The 20519-nt window shown below is 30.3% G+C and overlaps 1 protein-coding gene and 1 long non-coding RNA gene across 2 annotated transcripts; both read right to left on the bottom strand.

Moving 5' to 3' along the window:
- Window positions 1-2600: 2600 nt before the first annotated feature.
- LOC105953621 (anthranilate synthase alpha subunit 1, chloroplastic) lies at window positions 2601-7172 on the bottom strand. Its single transcript, XM_012977296.2, has 11 exons — window positions 6792-7172; window positions 6307-6491; window positions 6002-6191; window positions 5385-5536; window positions 4907-5022; window positions 4565-4811; window positions 4413-4469; window positions 4179-4331; window positions 3876-3956; window positions 3531-3617; window positions 2601-3344 (listed from the first exon to the last, which is right to left on the bottom strand). Exons 1-11 carry the CDS (start codon window positions 6940-6942, stop codon window positions 2871-2873), a joined length of 1893 nt encoding a protein of 630 aa, XP_012832750.2. The 5' UTR covers window positions 6943-7172; the 3' UTR covers window positions 2601-2870.
- Window positions 7173-16652: 9480 nt separating this feature from the next.
- On the bottom strand, window positions 16653-18003 carry LOC148770114 (uncharacterized). Its single transcript, XR_016031553.1, has 2 exons — window positions 17679-18003; window positions 16653-17066 (listed from the first exon to the last, which is right to left on the bottom strand). It is a non-coding gene; the product is annotated as an uncharacterized LOC148770114 (long non-coding RNA).
- Between the last annotated feature and the right edge of the window lie 2516 nt (window positions 18004-20519).

The following is a 20519-nucleotide window of genomic DNA, read 5'->3' as shown; positions in this document are numbered from 1 at the left end:
ACATGTTTATAATGTTCAAAACTAGTATTTGAGATATAAGTATTTTAAAGCTATGTTCATAATTTACCTAATATAAAATAAGTCTTAAATAAAATTATAACATAATTTTTTTTAGTATCAATTATATCATTATTAATGAAAGCAAATTAAAATATTTTTGACATACCTAAAAATATATAATTAATGTCAACTAATAGAAGCTAGTTAGGATACTATTATTCATTAATAATATTTTCGTATGGTGGGGTAATACCATTTTAATAATATTGAGTGTCATTGCCCTACCAAAATATTTCGGTGTGAAACGGTACGGTGCGATAATATTTCGGTAGAGAATCGGTAGAGGGTTCGGTATAGCGATGGGTTGGTAGGGCAATTTGGTAAAAAAAATCCACCCCTATATTTAACAGTGTTCTAAATATCGGTCCTGGCGGTCGATATATCGGCCGCCATATCGGTATCGGTTATAAACCTTTACGATTTTGTTGAGGCGGTTTGGAATATCGGTTTTTTACGGCGAGGCGGTTTGCGGCGGTTTTTTGGCGGGTCAAACCGATATATCGGTCAACAAATCGGTTTTTTTTTTTTTTTTAAATTTAAATTAAAATGAAAATATGTTTTGATTTTTTGTTTTTCTCCAATTCTTTCAACTTCCAAAATCAAACCAAGTACTACCCCGCAATTTATGCTTTGTTGTGTTATATTAATTGTTGATGCGAAAGACTTGCCTGGTATTTGTATTTCGTAAGAATCTTTTATTATATTATGATCTTATTGTTTTTAAATTTTTTGTTATTTATTGAGTAATTAGAATTATATAATAACATATGAATGATAGGATAGAATTATGTTTAAATATTCTTTTATATATATTTTGAGTATTTACAAATAATATTTAGAAATATATTACACTAAATGTAAAAACCGATATATTTCCGATTTATCTCCGATAAATCACCGCCGCGCCGATTTATCGTGTGGCGGTCCCTAACCGCCTCGTACCCGATAACCGCCTTTTAGAACCTTGATATTTAATAGTGGCAATTTATTTGTGGTTTTCATTGCAAAATAGTGGCTTTGGTTTTCAACAAATTTACTCAGAAAACTTCGACCGCCATTGTGGTGTGGGTCTCGGTGTTGACGAAGAAGTGTTTTTTTTATTTGATAACTGACGAAGAAGTATGTTGATGATGGGATTTTCTCGAGTTAGTAGAGGCGTGATTTTTGGGATGTAATTGTGGAAGAGATTAACGGCGAAACTTCTTTTGGGTCGGATTTCACTAGTAGAAAATTAGCTTTTTACTACGAAATTGTTTGCTACGGTAAAAGGCCGTAATAAAATGTACTTTTTACTACGAAATAATTTTGTAGTCGTAGCTTGTGGATTTTCAACATATCTAAGGTAGTTTAGTCCATGACCGGTTCATAGTGGGACCCAACTTTCACATTTCAAAATCCATTATAATTGAAAAATTTGGTTTTTTTTATAATAATTTATGGGTTTACGCAGAATTATTTGAAAATAAAATGAATGACTAAGCGTAAAATGTTAATTTGAAATCAACATGAATAATATCAATAACAAAAATGATCCTTCAGGCAAGTTTTTATGGGATGTGATGAGTGGTAAATACTCGCAATTAAGCATGTTACGACAATGGGGCACTCCCTTCTTAACCAATCTAATCCCTTTAACTTAAAAAAAATATTAAAAAAAAAAAGTCAAGAGTAAATCAAAATTAACACATTTTAACCATAAATTCATTGAAAATAGTAATTAAATTCAAAACTTTATAAGACAAGATTTAAATAAAATAGATAACTATAGACAAAACTAACAGATGCTTTAATTATGATTTCATGTATTATATGTTATTACTTTATTATACTACATAATATAAATCAAATGACTAGTGCGGTGGGGCTGGAAAAGTTTTACGGGTATTGATTTCTTTTTTTTAATCCGTCTTAGACCTAAACCTGCGTGGATCTTGTACATTACAGGCCCAAATCCTATTGATAGATCCATCCGTCCGGTCCCAACAAATGATTTTTACTGAATTTGACATGTTCAACGGTTTAATGGATCCGACTTGCTTGTCCCTAATTAATTGACACTCTTGCTCGTGAAAGTTCTTGGACGTATACGTGGCTCACCTTTGAGAAATTAAATTTGAAATGATGTTGATTTAACCATTGAACTTTCATGTATTCCCACACACATTTAATTTTAACCAATTGTAGCCACTCCTCTTCTTTTTATTTTTCTTCACTATTTTCAAATTTCTGCACTAAATACTCTTAAAACTTTCCTATAAATGGTAAGATTGGCAAGCACAAGATCTACCATTTTGCTATCATATAAAAGCATACTTACATGGTACAAATAGTAATATCTATAGATAGAACATAGAAATTGCATTCGAACTTTGAATTCCAACTTATATGTTATAAAATATTGTAACAGGTAAGATTATTCGCAAAACATATAATTAGATCGTTTAAGATTATTCGACAAATTTGAATTTTTGAATTCCAACTTATATGTTATAACATTTGATTGTGTTATCTTATCATGCACGCATATAGATTCATGCACATTTTACATACATTCACATGTATATGTGTGAAACTATGTGTTAATAAAAGGTGGAAAACAATATGATCCGATTGTAGCATAGAATAGACACTGAATATGTGACCGAAACATTATAACTTGCAATTAAAGGTAATGTAAGAAGAAAAAAAATGAAAAAACTTAAGAAAAAACAGTTAATCACTCTCCAAAACACATTGGTTTTTAATTATTACTTCTGCAATTTTGGTATATATTCTGAACTTAGAAAAACTTGCTGTTATTGAGAGTTTATTCAGGAACCCAAGTATCCATTCTGCGGTACTAATAATTCCGCACTAGGAAATTTGAGCGGCGAAGCAGCAGAAGCATCAGCAGCAGTAGCAGCAGCAGCAACACCACCATCACCGCCGCCACCCTTGATACTCTTTGGTGGCTGATCACGGCTTTTATTGACAAATGCTGACTCAGCCAAATCAATGGCCCTGGAGAGACCGGCAGCTTTGCGTTCACACTCTACCTGCTCGTCTTCTGGAACGCTGTCGGCGACAATTCCAGCTCCGGATTGGAGATGTGCGACCCATTCTCTCCTCTTCTTACCATCGGTGTATGAAAACATTGTGTCGTAACGCACATCTGTGGGGAAAACTATTGTTCTCAGAGTCAATGCTATGTCCATGTCTCCGACAAACGATACTCCTCCGAATCCACCGCTGTACGGTCCCCTTCTTGTTCTTTCTAGTTCATCTATCAACTCCATCGCCTTCACCTACAATTATTGCATAGGGCCGAGAGAAAACTTATTTGACCAGAGAGAGAGAGAGAGAGAGCAACTATAACTCATGTAACATTTTAGCTTAGGACATGAACTTGTGGATGTGCAGTTATTTGAAGTTAGTTAATTAGATTAAAGTTAGTATAATACTTGCGAATAAAAATGATGAATTGGTAATACCTTTGGAGCTCCACTAACTGTTCCTACAGGCAAAGCAGCACGCAGTGCATCCCATCCGGTTAGATGATCGTGCAACTCCCCTGTGACCTGTCAGCATAATTTCCCATTAAATACTTCATAATTATGTTTTTGTGGCGGTGCTTTGGGTCGGTTATAGAATAAAAGTAAAAGGTGAAATTTCCATTACACGAATAGAAACAGTGTTTTATATATCATGATATTACACTAACATATACCCTTTTATGCATAAAAAATTTAACCGAAATTTGAAACATGAATTGCGAGATAAGAAAATATCTTCAAAATCGAACAAATTAAAAAAATCAACTTTGAACATATTCTTACTGTGGAGCTGATATGCATCACATGGGAGTATCGTTCAACAGTCATGAGCTTTTCCACTTTGACAGAACCAGATTTCGAAACCTGTATAAGGAACCCAACAAATGTTGATCATTAAATTTAGCCAAATAATCATGTTATAGCACCTAATCTAAAAACACGTAAACTCATTTTCTAGCACTAACTTCCCCCGTAAAATTAATAGACGACTCAATTTAAAGCACAGGTAGGTAGCATGTAGAGATTTTCTATTGCAATAAAGACCGATGAAATGTTTGTAGAAGAGTAAAGTCAGTATGAAGAAACCTTTCCAACATCGTTTCTGCCCAAATCAACGAGCATAGTATGCTCTGCACATTGCTTTTCGTCTTTTAGCAGATTAATCTCTAACATCTCATCCTCATGCACTGTCTTCCCTCTTCTAGCTGTCCCAGCCAATGGTCGATTCACTATCTTATTCTGTCAATTACATTCATATGCAAATATATATATATATTAACAAAATCATTGGAGAAATTATTCACAGAAACTGACTTTCACCTTGTTTACACGAGTAAGAATTTCCGGGCTCGAAGCAACCAGAATACAGCCTCTAGCCTGACGAAGAATCAAAACAGAATAAAATAATATCTCAGCTCACAACGCAACTGATTAAGAAAATACATCGTACTTTCGAAAAACGAGAAAAGAACCTGCAAATAACTCATATACGGACTCGGATTCACAACTCTCAAAGCTCTGTATACTTCAAACGGGTCGGCAAACGTCCTCCTTTCGAAACGCTGACTTAAGACAATCTGGAAAATATCCCCTGCCAAAATATGCTCTTTCGCCTGTAAAACGGCTTTCATGTATTCCTCTCTCGTCATGCTGCTCTCGTCTAGCGAACGTCCAAAATCACTAGTGCAGAAATCAATATAACCTGGAGATAGCCTTGGACTATAATTAAAAAAAAAAATGGATAGTTAGCAAACGAATATCGTCGTCGCCTAGATTAATTTGACGATGAACTGAATAACAAAAAGTAAACTCACGGCTCGATATCTTGTACTTTAGAAACTAATGTTTCCAAGCGTTTTATTCCATCCTCGTAAGCCTTTTTAGCAGACGGATATTCATCTAAGCGCACCCAGTGAATGACATATGCTTTCTGACAAGAAAAAAACCCGCAGTTATTGTAATAAGACAAGACATGCAGACAACAGGATATGTAATAATATGAAGTTGTAATACCTAATTTATCGACTGGAATTAGTGGCATTCAATTTATCAACTACTGGCAGTGAGAATATCAGACATGTCAATTATTAATATTATTATTATAATCCGTTGAATGCTCAATCATTAAACAAAATTATCCACAGGAATGAATGAGCATTCAATTTTTTTTCAACTACTAGAAGTAAAGGTATAGGACATGTGCAGTTATTTTTCGGTTGATGGGAAATGTATAATGATAAATTCCACATGTGCAGATTGACAGCATATTCACTCTCAGCAAGACAGCTGTACCTTGTCTACTTGATCAAAAATGATGACGTCATCATACAGTCCGAGATGAATGTCAGGTAGGTTTCGATCATCTATTGGTGCACTTGAGAATGGCAGCTTTTTCTTCTCGACATAGCGAACTGTATCATATGAGAAGAAACCAACCCATCCACCTGTCGCAATAATGTACGAGACTCTGTTATTATGTATCTATTCATTCACGGACCAACAACACAATTGATAGTGAAAACAAAAACATAAAAAGAATCGTTTGACCGTTCGTAAAGAATCATTTTATCTCGAGTTAATCACACATTTTCAGGTACATATGATCTCAGAAAATTATTCATAAAGAATCATTTGATCGTTCTTATGCTTAATGTTGGAGATATTATGATCGAAAGGATTTGAATAAGAACTACAGCATGCAGAAAAGTACGTGGATAAAATCTTCCATCAGATCATAATTGAAGTTCATGCTCGAGTGTATCGGTTTAACAGCAGAAACCATGTATATATTAAATGACGTGAACGGTTATGCGTTAAATTGTACAAGATATACGGTCAAAATGTAATTAAAGCCATGAAACATGTAAACATCAGAGAGTGTGAACAAGATAAAATATTAAAGAACTTACCGCAAAACGCTTCGGGTAAGTCTTGTATTAGTTGTGGTCTCCAACCTTCGGAAATGCTTCTTGGAATTGTCATCGGATCATCTACAAAATTCTCTATTATTTTACCCGATCCGTGATCAAGAATCGTCACCTTATTCTCTTTCGCTACAATTTCCACTGCCGGTTGTGCCCCAACCACACTGTATCGACCCTAAAATAAAATTTAACAAAAAAAACTCATGAATCTACAATCATTCATGCATATATACATATATATATATATATATATATATATATGGAAATAGCCATGAAAGTTTGATTCTTACAACACATGATGAACGAAAACCAGGTTCGACAGATTCAAAGAGGAAGCTAGGAGCCTCTCTATCGTCTTCTTTGACTAAACAACGGTAAGCTAGGACAGGTGTCAAATGATCCGAGAATATGCATTTGTACAAAGGAATTAAATTCCCCTTTTCGGATGCTTCGATAAACCGCTTTTCATCCACCACTGCAGTCGAAAAAAACGACAAAAAGTCGAAACATAAGTCGAAATAAAATCATCATTACCTTCCAATAATGGCCAAAAAAAAAAGGAAAAACACTAAATCTCCTAAATAAAGATAAATTTTCAGCAGATTAAATTTATCTCAATTTATTTCCAAATGTGACAAAACATCAATTTTTAAAAGTTAATTGATGATGGGCGTTCAAAACACAATCACACAAACATACGTTCCTTACTGCTAATCAAGTGTAATTAACATGAAAACATCGGAATGCAGCAATTTAGAGAAAGAGATACACGGACCTAGCGACGGAGATTCTGAAGCACGGCATTGGATTGTATTGATTCGGAATGTACCAGAGTAGCTCCGGTTTCTGCCGGAAAATCCGGATACCGACGCCGGAGATACCGTTGGAAAAGTCCGGTGAGAGAAAGTTAAAGCTTGCATTTGCATAGCATTCACTCTGGAAACAGTCTTTCTTTCGGTGAGTGTTTGTGTGTTTTTGTTTATATTTGATGTTTGTGTGTGAGAGAGAGATAGAGAGAGTGAAAATCTGGTTGCGAGAAGTCAGTTGGGCTGAATTGAATGTATATCGCTCCAAAATTTATAGACAATACTTTTTAATTAATTACATCCTCATCCCATCAGATTTTATTGAGCAAATTCCTACATTTTCATTTAATAAAATAGTTACCAATTTTTATTTTTTTTTAATTAGAAATGGAAAGTTTAATTCTTATCCATATGAATCGGTAAATGAATATGATTCCGCACCAAAAGGGAAATCTACCCATAATGATCTCTTTTTGGATGAAACTGGTTCACTTCGATTTGTTGCTTGTGCTGACATATTCTAATATGAATTATTTTATCTTATTTTAAAGAGAAAAAACCGCTATTAATTTGAATTATTTGTGTATTAATAAGGTGGTGTCTGTAAAAGTTTTTAAAAATAGATTATGAGTTTCTTTCTGTACATAGATTCGTATTTGGTGAAGCTTATAAGCTGTTAAGAAAAACTTGTTGAATGTTTAAGATGGTATAATCTCTTCTAAAGTGTTTAGTAGTATTTTTATAAAAAAATATTAAAATTCAATAAAATACTAGATATATGTATTCCCTATTCTCTAGGAATTTGTTGAGATTTTAATTTTTCCCCTTTGGATCTGTGGTTACTAATATTAAGGAATATTTGATTCTTGTTTTTCTTGCGGTGCATTTTTGCAACTTTATGTGGTAAAGTATTAACAAACTTTTCATTTAATATCGCCATTGGAGGAGGATGTTTGTGTCTTGAAATATTAAAATGGTAGTTTTATCATTTGGGGCCATTTGATATACACCCCTAGAATGGAAAATATATAGGGGTAAGTCCACCCCTAAAATTCTTTCTTTGAGATACACCCCTGGAGAGACAAAAGTACTATTGTGCCATTATTTATAAATTTTAACCAACTGCATTCAGCTTTTCCATCGGCATTCAGCATTATAGCTAACTGCACTCCACATTTTTAGACTTGCATTTATCATTTTTTCAGATTTTTTAATAAAAAATTATAAATTTTCTTTTTTTTATTTTCTTTTATTTTTTTTATTCTTTTACTTTTTTTTTAATTTTTAATTTTTTAATTTTTTTTTTAATTTTGAATTTAGTGTACTAAAATTGACTACACATGACTATAGTATACCATAGTCATGTATAGTTATATATAGCCATGTACTATTTTTTTATCCTAAAGTTATGGTCAATCGATTATAAAAACCGTTGATTATATATATAAAAAATCATTTATACCAATAAAAAAATTCAAAATTTGATTCTTGATATTATAAATAATTTAATGCCTAACAAAAAATTGAAAAAAAAAAAATCAAGATCACTATACATCAGAAAAACCACATAGCTTGTATATAAATATATATAACTACATAGAACTATACATGACTACAGTTATCTATACGACTAAATTTGACTCAAATCGCACTTTTCAACACGAGAACTGCTTGTTTTGAACAACGAACACAATCCACTCCGCAAAAACTTACTACATAGTAGTTCAAACACCAAGACCTGTGAAAAAGAAAAAGAGTTAAAACAAACAACGAATTTCGCTTCAAATTTAAATGTGCACATACGCACTATCACCTACTGGTATACATAGATACTCCCCACATAACTCATACATGACTACATGACTACATAGTTTATATATAACTATATATTACTACATGTGACTACATCATATATTATATGTTACTACACGTAACTATATATTACTATATGTGACTACACAATATATTACTGTATGTTACTACACATGACTATATATGACTACATATATATGACCACATGTGACTGTATACATGTATGTGACTTTATTTGTCCCTTCAAGTACCTGACTTTGTTCTCCAGGTGATACGAGACAGCTTATATTATCAAAATCAAATTACAAACAAAGTATGTTAGTCATTATTCTTCGTATAACCAAAGGTCAAAGATCAAAGCAAGTTGAAGTGGAACACCATAGATAAAATAATAGTTGAAACACACGTAAAGTAGTCACCTATTTCATTCTCGATAAATAAAATATCAATATCATATTACCCACAAAATATTCTCATCACGAATCTACATATACTCCCAAGTATAAAAAAAAGTAAGCAAATCATTTGAAGACCAATAAACAGTGATTCACTATATTAAGAAGCACATTAAAATTAAATTCATTACCTTTTCTATGCCTTCAATGGATGAACAATCAGTTTTGTCGCACCACCACCAGGAACAAGTTTCGAGTTGTTTTTTTTTTATATTTATTGCCACAACAATCGCGTTTTATGTACAAGTCCACTCCTAAAATTAAACTCACAGCTTCACACGAAAAAAAAAAAAGAAAAAATATTAAAACCAAAACTCAAAAAATAACTGCAAAATTCGATGATGGCTGTACAAAAAATACTTTGGTGAACTCAAAAAAATACCTGCAAAATTCAAATTACATTACATGAAAAATAAAAAAATCATGATTTTTTTTTTTTGTGATAAATTTATTGTACTAAAATCGATACAAATGACTATGGTGTACTACAAGTATTATAGTCATGTATAGTTGTATGTAGTCATGATACATAACTACATATGACTGACTATATATGACTGTATATGACTAAATATAACTGTATATTCACCTGACTCAAACCACCCATGTAAATAACCACTACTGGTTAAATTTTTACTAAAGACAAACAAAGCTCTTACACTTGAGGCATTTCGAATCATCTTCAAATAAATACAAAAAATAAATTGCATATGATTTATAATAAAAATGAAAAAGATAAGAATCAAACAAAATAAAAAATTAAATTAATTAAAAAAAAAGATTCTAATATTAATTTTTCACAAATCTCACAGTTGAGGCATTTTGAATCATATTCAAATAAATGCAAAAAATAAATTACATACGATTTATAATAAAAATGAAAAAGATAAGAATCAAACAAAATAAAAAATCAAATTAATCCAAAAAAAAAATTATTTTAATATTAATTGTTCACAGATCTTCAAAAACATAGTAGATCTGGGTTTTTTTTTTTTTTTTTTATAAGAAATAGTAGATCTGGTTTGAGCCCTCCCCAACCAAAAAAAGAAACGAAACTAAAACAATAACGTAGAAATCATTTCAAACGGAAGTAGATGTTTTAATACAGAGTTCAAAACGATGGGAGAAGCAACGATGGCCGGCGCAAGGCGGTTGCGGAACAGAGGCGTGCGGCGGCGTCGGTGCAGCGGAATACGGTGTCGGAGCAGCGGTGGAAAATAGTGACAATCGGCGCAAGGCAGTGGAGGAAGGAGATCTGACGGCGGAGGATTTGTAAGAGGGAGAATTAGAGAGATAAAGTTAGAGAGAGAGATTAAGAGATGGAGGAAAATTAGAGAGAAAAAGTGAGAGAGAGAGAAATGAAGAGAGAGGAGAAAGTTAGAGAGAGATGAAGAGAGGGGAAAGTCACGTGAGTTTGAGAGTTAGGGAGAACGGCTGTGAGTGGAAAAAAGAAGGGTGTGCTAGGGTTTTGTGTATTGAATTAAAACTAAAAGGGTAAAATATGTACTTCAAGCTGTCTAGGGGGTCTCCCTAATTAAGATCAGAATTTGAGTTTTTTACTAGGGAAAAAAAAATTATGGGACCTCCCCATATATATTTTCAAAACTAGGGGATTATCACTCATTTCCCCTTATCATTTTATACTCTATTTAATTCCTCCATTATAATTGTTCTAACTTATGCTTTTAAATAAGCTTTTGTAAACACCACCTAATATGCGTGCTATATTTAATATTTCAAATTTATCCTTAAAACAGAAAAGGAAAGCAGTTCTGATTGTTTTTGGAATATATATTATTCACATTCATTAAGTTAATTATCTTCTTAGAAATATAAATGAATCATGCATTTATGTAAGAGGGGTATAAATTGAAATATGAGGTTGTAAATTGATACTTCATATGGCCAAATAATTTGAGTACACGTTGATCTTGATGATTCATGAATTTGATTATTTTGTGAATACTTTGTATGTTTCATTAATATTTCACAAATTTATGTGATAGTACTAAATTGTATAACTTAAACTGTATAAGGAAGAATGTAATTTAAGCCTCGCAATGGGTAGTCTAACTGTTGGAGTAAGTGAGTTTGTGTCAATTAGTGCGGGTTCGAATCCCCTTATCAACGGTCACTAAGTGGAGTTTGTCACACATGACTAGCCTAGTGTCATTTCTTATGGATTTAGTAACTATTATATGATGTAGGTTTATCCAGTGTAGACATAAATACCCGTAATTAATAAGCAAACAACTTCCACATATATCATTTCTCTTTGCATATTATAAATTTTGTAATTTATTTGCAAATTGCAATCTCTAGTAGCAGGGCCGGCCCTGGGGTGGGGCGAGCAGGGCCCATGCCCAGGGCCCATTTCTAGTAGGGGCCCAAAAAACTGAATTTTTTCATATATATTATATATATTTTTAATGTTACTTATTTTATTTTATATAAATTTAATTATTATCATGTTGAATTTATGCAAAAATAATTAAATTTACTAGCTGAATAATATTTATAATAAGAAAAAAAATTCATTCATTAATAGTAGAATTGAATATTATTGAATATATAACATAAATATGAGATTATCGTACAAAAGAATTGCTAAATATGTTTCTCAAAATTAAAATTTAGAATAATTAGTAAAATAGTTATAGCATATGACATTAAAGTATTTATTTTAATTTTATCAATAGAATAAATATAGTTTTTATGAATATGTTTTTTTAAATTAAATAAATTATAATTATTATATACTTTTCTAAATTTTTTTCTTAAAAGAAATAAATTCTAATCCAAATATGCAATATATTTATTCTATAATGAAACATATATTAATAAATCTTTATCCACATTAAAATATCGAGAAAAAAATCGAGCGCGCTGCCTCCGAACCTCCGTATTACTTAATGACACTTTTATTATTTCGCCCAGGGCCTTAAAATATGCCGGACCGGCCCTGTCTAGTAGTAAATTTTTTTACAAATTGCAAAATGCACATTTTTGCATTTGCAGAGTATATATATATATATATATATATATGTGTGTGTGTGTGTGTGTGTGTGTGTGTGTGTGTGTGTGTGTGTATTTTGTTATTGTTTGCATTTGGATGATGTAGATCTTATTTTCTGATATATGTATTTTTTGATAAATTTATTGTGTTTTTCGATGAGTGTGTAGTGGGTTTCAATTTTTTTTTTAAACATGAACCATTTAAAAAACTCAAATAAGTAATAATAATAATAATAATAATAATAATAATAATAATAATAATAATAATAATAATAATAATAATAATAATAATAATAATAATAATAATAATAATAATAATAATAATAATAATTATTATAATAATAATAATAATAATAATAATAATAATAATAATAATAATAATAATAATAATAATAATAATAATAATAATAATAATAATAATAATAATAATAATAATAATAATAATAATAATAATAATAATAATAATAATAATAATAATAATAATAATAATAATAATAACCATTTTGTTTAAATTGAAATAAAAAAAACATATTAAATAGAAAAAGGGAAAAAACTGAAATGGGGTGAGATGGAGAGAGATGATGAGGATTTGCATATTTACAAAAGTATTAATTGATTTTTCAAAATAACATAATATGGTAAATTTCCATAATAGTAAATATGAGCATTTTAGATAATTCGATGGGTTTATGTCAAATTTTAAATAAAAATTGGATTTATCACAATAAGGAACTTCATTGAGGGGGTTTTGTCAAATAACTCTTTGTTTGCAATTAGACAATGCAAATTATATTTTTAGTTTGATGTTTGCATTTGTCAGATCACAGGCGGCCGTTGTGAGAGTCTTATTGCGACAATTCCCTTTTTTTGTTTTTTTTTTCTTTTACCAATAGGTTTTATTTTTCGTTAAAATTGAGAGGAAAGAGGTATAGGAGAATTTGATTTGGTGGAGAGATTTTGAGGGATTAATTTAAATTGATTAAGGATATTTTCATTACAGTATGAACAATGAACTTGATGGAAATTGAGACTTATAACTTAAATTTATTCACATAAAATCTAACATAAAGGAATTTATAGCTAATTGGAGAAAAAAATAAAATACAAGAATGATTAAGATATTAAAATGAAATCGACTTTCTCTGACTGTCGGACACGTTGATTAAACCTCAATGAAGGTTCTCTGTTTACATATTTTAAAATTTGAAAGGTTGAAAACATAAAACATGTGCGGAATATGTGTGCACGCGTTTTATTAGACTTGTGTGAAATAAAACATGTGTGCACAAATTTTTTTAGAAGTATAATTTTGTAATTATTAGTAAAACATGAAATAATTACTTATTTTTAAATATTTATTGTATTTAATTAGTAATATGTGGTATATTGATTTGCTAAAAAACTAGTGTTACAAATACTAGCAAAAACTTCCTTATAATGCAGTTCTAGTGCAAAAACCTTAAAAAATGACGTTTTAGGGTTGGTTCGCCAAAAAAATGAATTATAAAGAATTTTGGTAATAAAATAGGGTAAATAGCACTTAACCTTTTTGTGGTTTGGACATTTTGCAAATGACTCTCTTATGGTATGATTTATGAATTAGGCACATAACCCCCTTGTGGTTTTGACATTTTGCACATGATCCCCTTATGGTATGAAATTAGGCACATAACCTCCTTGTGGTTTTGAAATTTTGCACATGACACCCTTATGGTATGAAATCAGCACATAACCCCTTGAATAGAAAACTAGAAAAGACTAAATTACCCCATCAAGTCAAAAATTCTTGTTTTAATTTAAAAATAATTATTCTATAAAATGAAAAGCTTAATGTATTTTTTTGTATAATGAGAAATATAATATATTATTGTGTTTTTTTAATTTTACAGCACAAAAAGGTATATAATACTAGTTATTGTACGATTGACAATTTATTCAATTTTAAAATCAATTTGAAAATCTTTAACATTATCATTAATTATGATTATTATATTACTATTTTCTATATAATATATTATATTATAGTTGTTATCGAACTTTAATTTTTCTAAGAAACAAAGTCTTTATTTTTTAATTCTTTTGGAAAAATCTAAAAAAACATTTCTCCAAAGTTGAAATGAAAATTAAATTAAAAAATATATATATGTGATGTAAAATAGAAAAAAACACAATAATATATTATATTCTCATTTTAGAAAAAGTAAATTAACAATTTCATTTTATAGAATAATTATTTTTAAATTAAAACAAGACCTTTTGACTTAATAGGGGTAATTTAGTTTGTTCCAGTTTTCTATTCAAATGGGTTATGTATTAATTTCATACCATAAGGGGGTCATGTGCAAAATATTAAAACCACATGGAGGTTATGTGCCTAATTTCATACCATAAAGGGGTCATGTGCAAAATTTCAAAAACCATAGAGAAGTTATGTGCTTAATTTCATACCATTAGAAGGTCATGTGCAAAATGTCCAAACCAAAGGGGGTTAAGTGCTATTTGCCCAATAAAATAACATTAGAAGGTTTTTAACAGTTATAAAATATATGGGTGTCGGGTGCATTAAACCCTGGTTTTAAAAGTTGAGATGTTTGTAAATAGCAAAAATTTGACAAAACCTCTCACTATACAGGTATCATTAAATTGAGCTTAATTTTATTTTACATTTTTAAGATAAATTCAAAACATTTTTTATTAATTAAAAACACTTAATTATCGACCCCTAACTAAGAAATAACATATATTTAATTTTAGGGATAATTAGCTATACCCCCTTATTTCAAACTTATATGGCTATGAGTCCAATGTGTTAGATTAGTATAGCTATAGGCCCTTTGACCAAAATTTTTAATTAAATTAATTAAAATTATAAGCCTACGGACATAAATACCCTTCCAGTAAATTATTTAATTAAGGAAGCAGTTAATTCAGTAAATTACGTTGAATAAATCCCAAATATCACGTTGTAAGATTTGGAAGGAAGTTATGAGACGTGGGTTGAAAAAAAAATATCGGGAGTTTATCCATGGTAGAATTAAAGAACTCATTCATCATTATAAGATCTTAGAATTGTATGGCTTTAGTTGCAATTAGGTATATTTTTGTTTTTCGTATTGCTATCAACATGAAGAGGAGCTACGTCAATAGGTTTGTTTTGTTGTTGGAAAGGAGTTTATGAAACGTGGTTGATTCATCTTTGACGACACTCTTATTTTATTTCGCAAAATCTCTGGTTTAGATTTCGAGATTGAAATTCGAATTCAGACTTTTGATTCAATTTGGCAGACATTAAATTAAATTTTGTGATTTTTTTAGGGTTGATGGTGCAAGATTGAAGGAGAAGATGACCATATAGAAAGTGATTGAGCCCGATTCACATCTGTTCTCTTTATTTGCTCATCAGGAGAAGATTTCATTTAGTTTTTTTTTTTCGTGCAAACCAAAACGAGTACAAAATGGCTCGCTCGTTCTCAGCCGATAAATTCATTCCGTATTTAATCGTCAGAGCAGTTCCGTATCTAGAGGCTCAAGGACATCGACTAAATCTGATAATTTTGAGACGAAAATTGTGTTTGTTGTTTGCTATTTTTTTTTACACTTTGTTGTTATATATTTATTTTTTGTTGTTAGTATGTTACTATTTGCACTTTGCTTTTAATTCTTGCAGTTTATGTATATAATGTGTTTTTGCTCGAATATATTTTTACTCTTTTGCTGCTTTTGTTTACTGTTTTAAGTTTTTTTTTCATACATGATTGTCACTGTTAATATATGTTCTGTAAATATCAAACCTTAAAAATCCATTCATAATTCAAACATCAAACAACAAAACATCATGTTATAATGTCCATATCGAACAAAAAACATCAAGTGTTTTTTCATCTATTTATGTCGATTTGCACCATTTTCGATGTTGGTGGTTTTTTGTTTTGCATTTTGCTGTTTCTAGCAGACTATATTTTACACTTTGATGTTATATATATTTTTTTTGAGTTTTTGGCATGGTATTGTTTGCACTTTTGATTTTTATGTTTGCAGTTTGCATATACGATGTGTTTGTTGCTCGACTATATTTGTGCATGTTGTTGCATTTTGCTGTTTCAGCAGACTATATTTTACACTTTGATGTTACATATATTTTTTTGAGTTGTTGGCATGGTATTGTTTGCACTCTTGATTTTTATGTTTGCCGTTTGCATATACGATGTGTTTGTTGCTCGACTATATTTGTGCATGTTGATGTTATATATGATGTAATTTTTTGGTATAATATTATCTACACTTTTGACGCCATATATTTATTTTTGCAGGTGGTATTGTATTATTTGAACTTTGCCTTTTCTTTTTGCAGTTTGCTTATAAATTACAATAGCAAAATGCAAACTATAACAGCGGAATGAAGACTAAAGCCTTGTGAGAATTTTGTTGCAGCAGTGTATAGCATAACAAAAATCGACTAAAGCCCTTTGACACTTTGCCTGTTTTTTTTAACAATGTACTGAATTTATAAGAACTTATGAATTGGCAAGCATATACCAATACTTAAAATAACTGCATGAATTTGGAATATATTAGAAAATAGTTCATATCAAAATCTAACAAAAATATAATGCCACAAATAAAAATCAAAGCTCTGCTAAACATAAGTAAATATCATAAAAAAAAATCTAATTAAACTCAACGGTATCCTCGTCGTTCAAGAACTGATAATTAAAAGTTTTTCGAGTGCGATATCCCACTTGCTGGATTTTTCTCACTAATGGTTGTTGCATGCACAACTGCCTTGCCATATACAAGACAAAAATCCCACAATCAACCAAATCTGGTTTGTTGAGGCGATGTCGAAACTTAATATGGCTTTGTGTTATCGTGCAAATAGATTTGGCTTGATTCATCGTTGCTTCCCTCTTTTTGAAGAGGCAAATAATTCATCTATTTTCCTCTCCCGTTTCGTCAAATCAACTGTTCAATTGAAAAAAAAAATTATTGGACAACCATGTCGGTACCTATGCAAAATGCAAAATGAAAAAAAAAACATCAACGTGCAAAACGCAAAATGCAAAATAAATATCAAAGTGCAAAATACACTACGCTAGAAACAACAAATCGCAAACAGAAAAAAAAAAAAACAACGAAATCGAATATATGTTGCAATCGACACCAGAAAATAACATGAACAAAAAAAAAACAAATGTATCACAAAACAGCAAAATGAAAGCACAAAATAATGTAACACATACCAGGAAACTCGAAACAAACAATCAACGGATTTAGGAGGAAAAAGACAAATTTAATAAAATACTCCAAAGGGCCGAAAAGCACAAAAGACGACAAAACAAAAAATCGCTATCGAGTTATCAAAAGATGTAACAAAAACGCAAAACAACCGGAAAAATATTGTAAATGAACGGTAAAACCAAACAAAAAATAATGTCAAAACGAAAAATAAAAATAAAAATTACATGGGGTTAAAACCTCTAATTTGCATCTTTCACTTATGTTATAAAAATAACCTATTGCATTCCGTCAATGAATCGCCATTAAAGATATTTACAAAATCACAAATCAAATTACCTGTACGTTTCGATTTTGCACTATCCTCTAGGATGTGTTTTCTTTGTTGGCGATTTGCATAAGTTATAGAGATTACATCGTTCTCGAGAACAACGATAGGGGAACAGAGATTGCATTGAAGAAAAGGGGGCAGGGAGAAGTTTTGTTTTTCGAGAGATTAACGATGAAAAAATACAATTTGGGGAGGATTTGCAATTGACGTTTTGCAGCACGATTTATGCTAAAACCGGTTTTTATGGAGGATTAATAGGAATATATATATTTAAGAATATAATTTTCCTATTTTTGCTAAAGGGCAAATCAGCCATAAAAAATAGTAGGGGGTTATAGCAATATTGGACTTATGACTTGAATTTTAACCAATATAATCTAATAATGGAGGGTGTATAGAAAATTACCCCTTAATTTTAATATTAAAAAAATATAATATCTTTTCCATTAAAGGTTCCTAATAATTAGGCAATTGGTTACTCGATTTAATGATCATATTATCTCTTTCTATCCAATAATCTCCGTACTCTCTCTCTTTGTCTCTCTCTCTATGTGTTGAAGTTTTGTGCTGTGATAGGGTGTTATTATTCTAAGGGCTCATTCAGTTACCTATATAGGACTAGATTGGATTACATGAGATTGTATATATATATATATATATATATATATATAATCTGCTGTTTGTATTTGCTCTATTTTCTAAAAAATAAGTTTCTTACAGCAATTGGGGTTTGGATATATTTGCAGTCACAGTGGGTGAAGTGGAGACGCTAGACATTCGATATTGTTTGATTCACTTTGTAGAGTTATCAACCCCAAAAAATACTGGTCTTCAACGGGTTATCGAATCCCAACATCTCAATTAGGAGTTTTCTCTAAAGAATTGTAAATGTATGAACATGTTTGTTTTGATTGGACGTTATATTGTTTATCCGAGCAAGAAAGCGAATTTTTAACTATACAGGGTGGTTTTCATGTTTACATAGTTGTTATACAAAGTGATTTTCATGTTTATATAGTTATTTATACATAGTGGTTTTCATGTTTATATATCTGTTTATACAGAGTGGTTTTCATGGTTATATAGTTGTTTATACAGAGTGATTTTCATGTTTATATAGCTGTTTATTCCGAGTGGTTTTCATGTATCTTTGATTTTCTCCTTCCTGGAATATGCTTATTTGAGAGTGATTACACTAATTTAATAGTGGATTACATTAATATTAAAGTGGATTATGCTTATTTTATAGTAATTTTTACTTGAATTTCATAGTGATTTTCGAAAAATTTAGTGATTTTCGATGAGTATGCAGAGGATTTCAACTTTTTTTTTTAAATATGAACCATTTAAAAAATTGAAATAAAATAAATAAAAAAAATTATTTTAAATTGAAAAAAAAACCACTAAAAAAATGGAAAAGCATAAACTCAAAATAATGTGAGATAGGGGAGGGAATAGGGGATGGCGTGAGATATGGGGAAATACGATGCTACACCTGGTGATTTTCACTGGGTGGCTCTTTTCTTGACATGTGTCCTTTTTTATTTATTTTATAATTATATTTCTAAAATCCATTGGGCCATAACTGAACCCGCAATGGGAATCTTATTAATTAGGGTGCCTGATTATATTCACCAGGTGTAGCGTAGAAATTCCCTGAGATATGGGGGGAGAATAAGGAGATTTTTATATTTTAATTTTTTTTAATCATTTTCCATTATAATATAATATGGTAACTTTCAATAATAGTATACTAGTAAATAGGGGCATTTTGGATAATTTGAATCAATTGAATTTATAACAAATATCAATTAAAAAATAAATGTTTGTCAATAAGTCAAAATTGAATGAAAAGATTTTGTCAAATACCCCATGTAAATAAGTGGAAAATCAATTTGAAGTATCTAGTGTGAAAGTTGATTCTTTATAAATAAATTTTAATTTCTTAACTTAGTTTGCTAAAATATCTAAATAGTGCCAATACAAGACATTTTGGGCAAGGATAATAAGGTTGGAAATGTCAAATGCACTTTTTAGTTAATTACATAAGTATTTTTAAGGGTAGACACCCTTATTTTGGACTTATATATGTGGATATCCTAGTTGTTACATGGATATAGGCATATATATGTGACCCAAAAAATAATATAAATAAAATAATAGAATTAGTATATAGACATAAACCCCCGCATTTAATAAGAAAACAAATCTCATATATCAATCCTTATTACTCTCGAATCTCACGTATCTTTCTCCATATATTTCATCTCTCAGTTCTCACTCCATCTCCCTCCTCTGCATCTCGTCTCTCTATCTCTCCCATGTCTCTTTTTCTTTTTAATTTTTTTTCTTTCTTTTGAATTCCATTTTTAGGGTTGAAGAAATGTTATAGAGATGAAAAACTATGGGAGCCTTTTACCTTATGAGATGATTTCTTGTGACAGAGTTAAGAGCGGAGAACAAACATCACCCTCCAAAGAAAAAAAAAACGAATTTCTGAAATTCAAAATCCTAGCCAAAATTCGCATTGCGTGTTCCGTATATAGAACCTTCCCATCGTATGTTGTTAGTAATTTTCCTTTGTAGGTTGGGTTAACTTCATTTGTTGTTTGAAGAATTGTGTTTGATGATGAGATTTGATCCCTCTAGTTTACAATTGCAATGTATGTTTTAAGTTACATTTTATAAACATTTTTTTAATGCTTTTGTTGTTTGCAAAGTGTTCCAAAACATTTTTTTTTGTTGAAGTTTTTAGTGATACTGATTTTTTTTTTCTTCAATTTGTTGTTTGCAATTCAATAATGCAAATTCGGTTGATTTTTTTCTTTAGTTTGTTGTTTGCATTTTGG

This window comes from Erythranthe guttata, chromosome 6 (genome assembly GCF_056151865.1).
Source record: "Erythranthe guttata isolate IM_541 chromosome 6, IM_541, whole genome shotgun sequence".
Taxonomy (NCBI): Eukaryota; Viridiplantae; Streptophyta; class Magnoliopsida; order Lamiales; family Phrymaceae; genus Erythranthe; species Erythranthe guttata.
This window is presented reverse-complemented; position numbering and strand designations above follow the sequence as displayed.

Excerpts from the sequence above, each read along its gene's own strand:
- LOC105953621 (XM_012977296.2), bottom strand. The coding sequence starts at position 6,942 with ATGCAAATGCAAGCTTTAACTTTCTCTCACCGGACTTTTCCAACGGTA. Across the intron at positions 4,332-4,412 it reads TTCTTACTCGTGTAAACAAG|AATAAGATAGTGAATCGACC; the intron begins GTGAAAGTCAGT and ends TGTAATTGACAG. Across the intron at positions 3,957-4,178 it reads GCAGAAACGATGTTGGAAAG|GTTTCGAAATCTGGTTCTGT; the intron begins GTTTCTTCATAC and ends TTCCTTATACAG.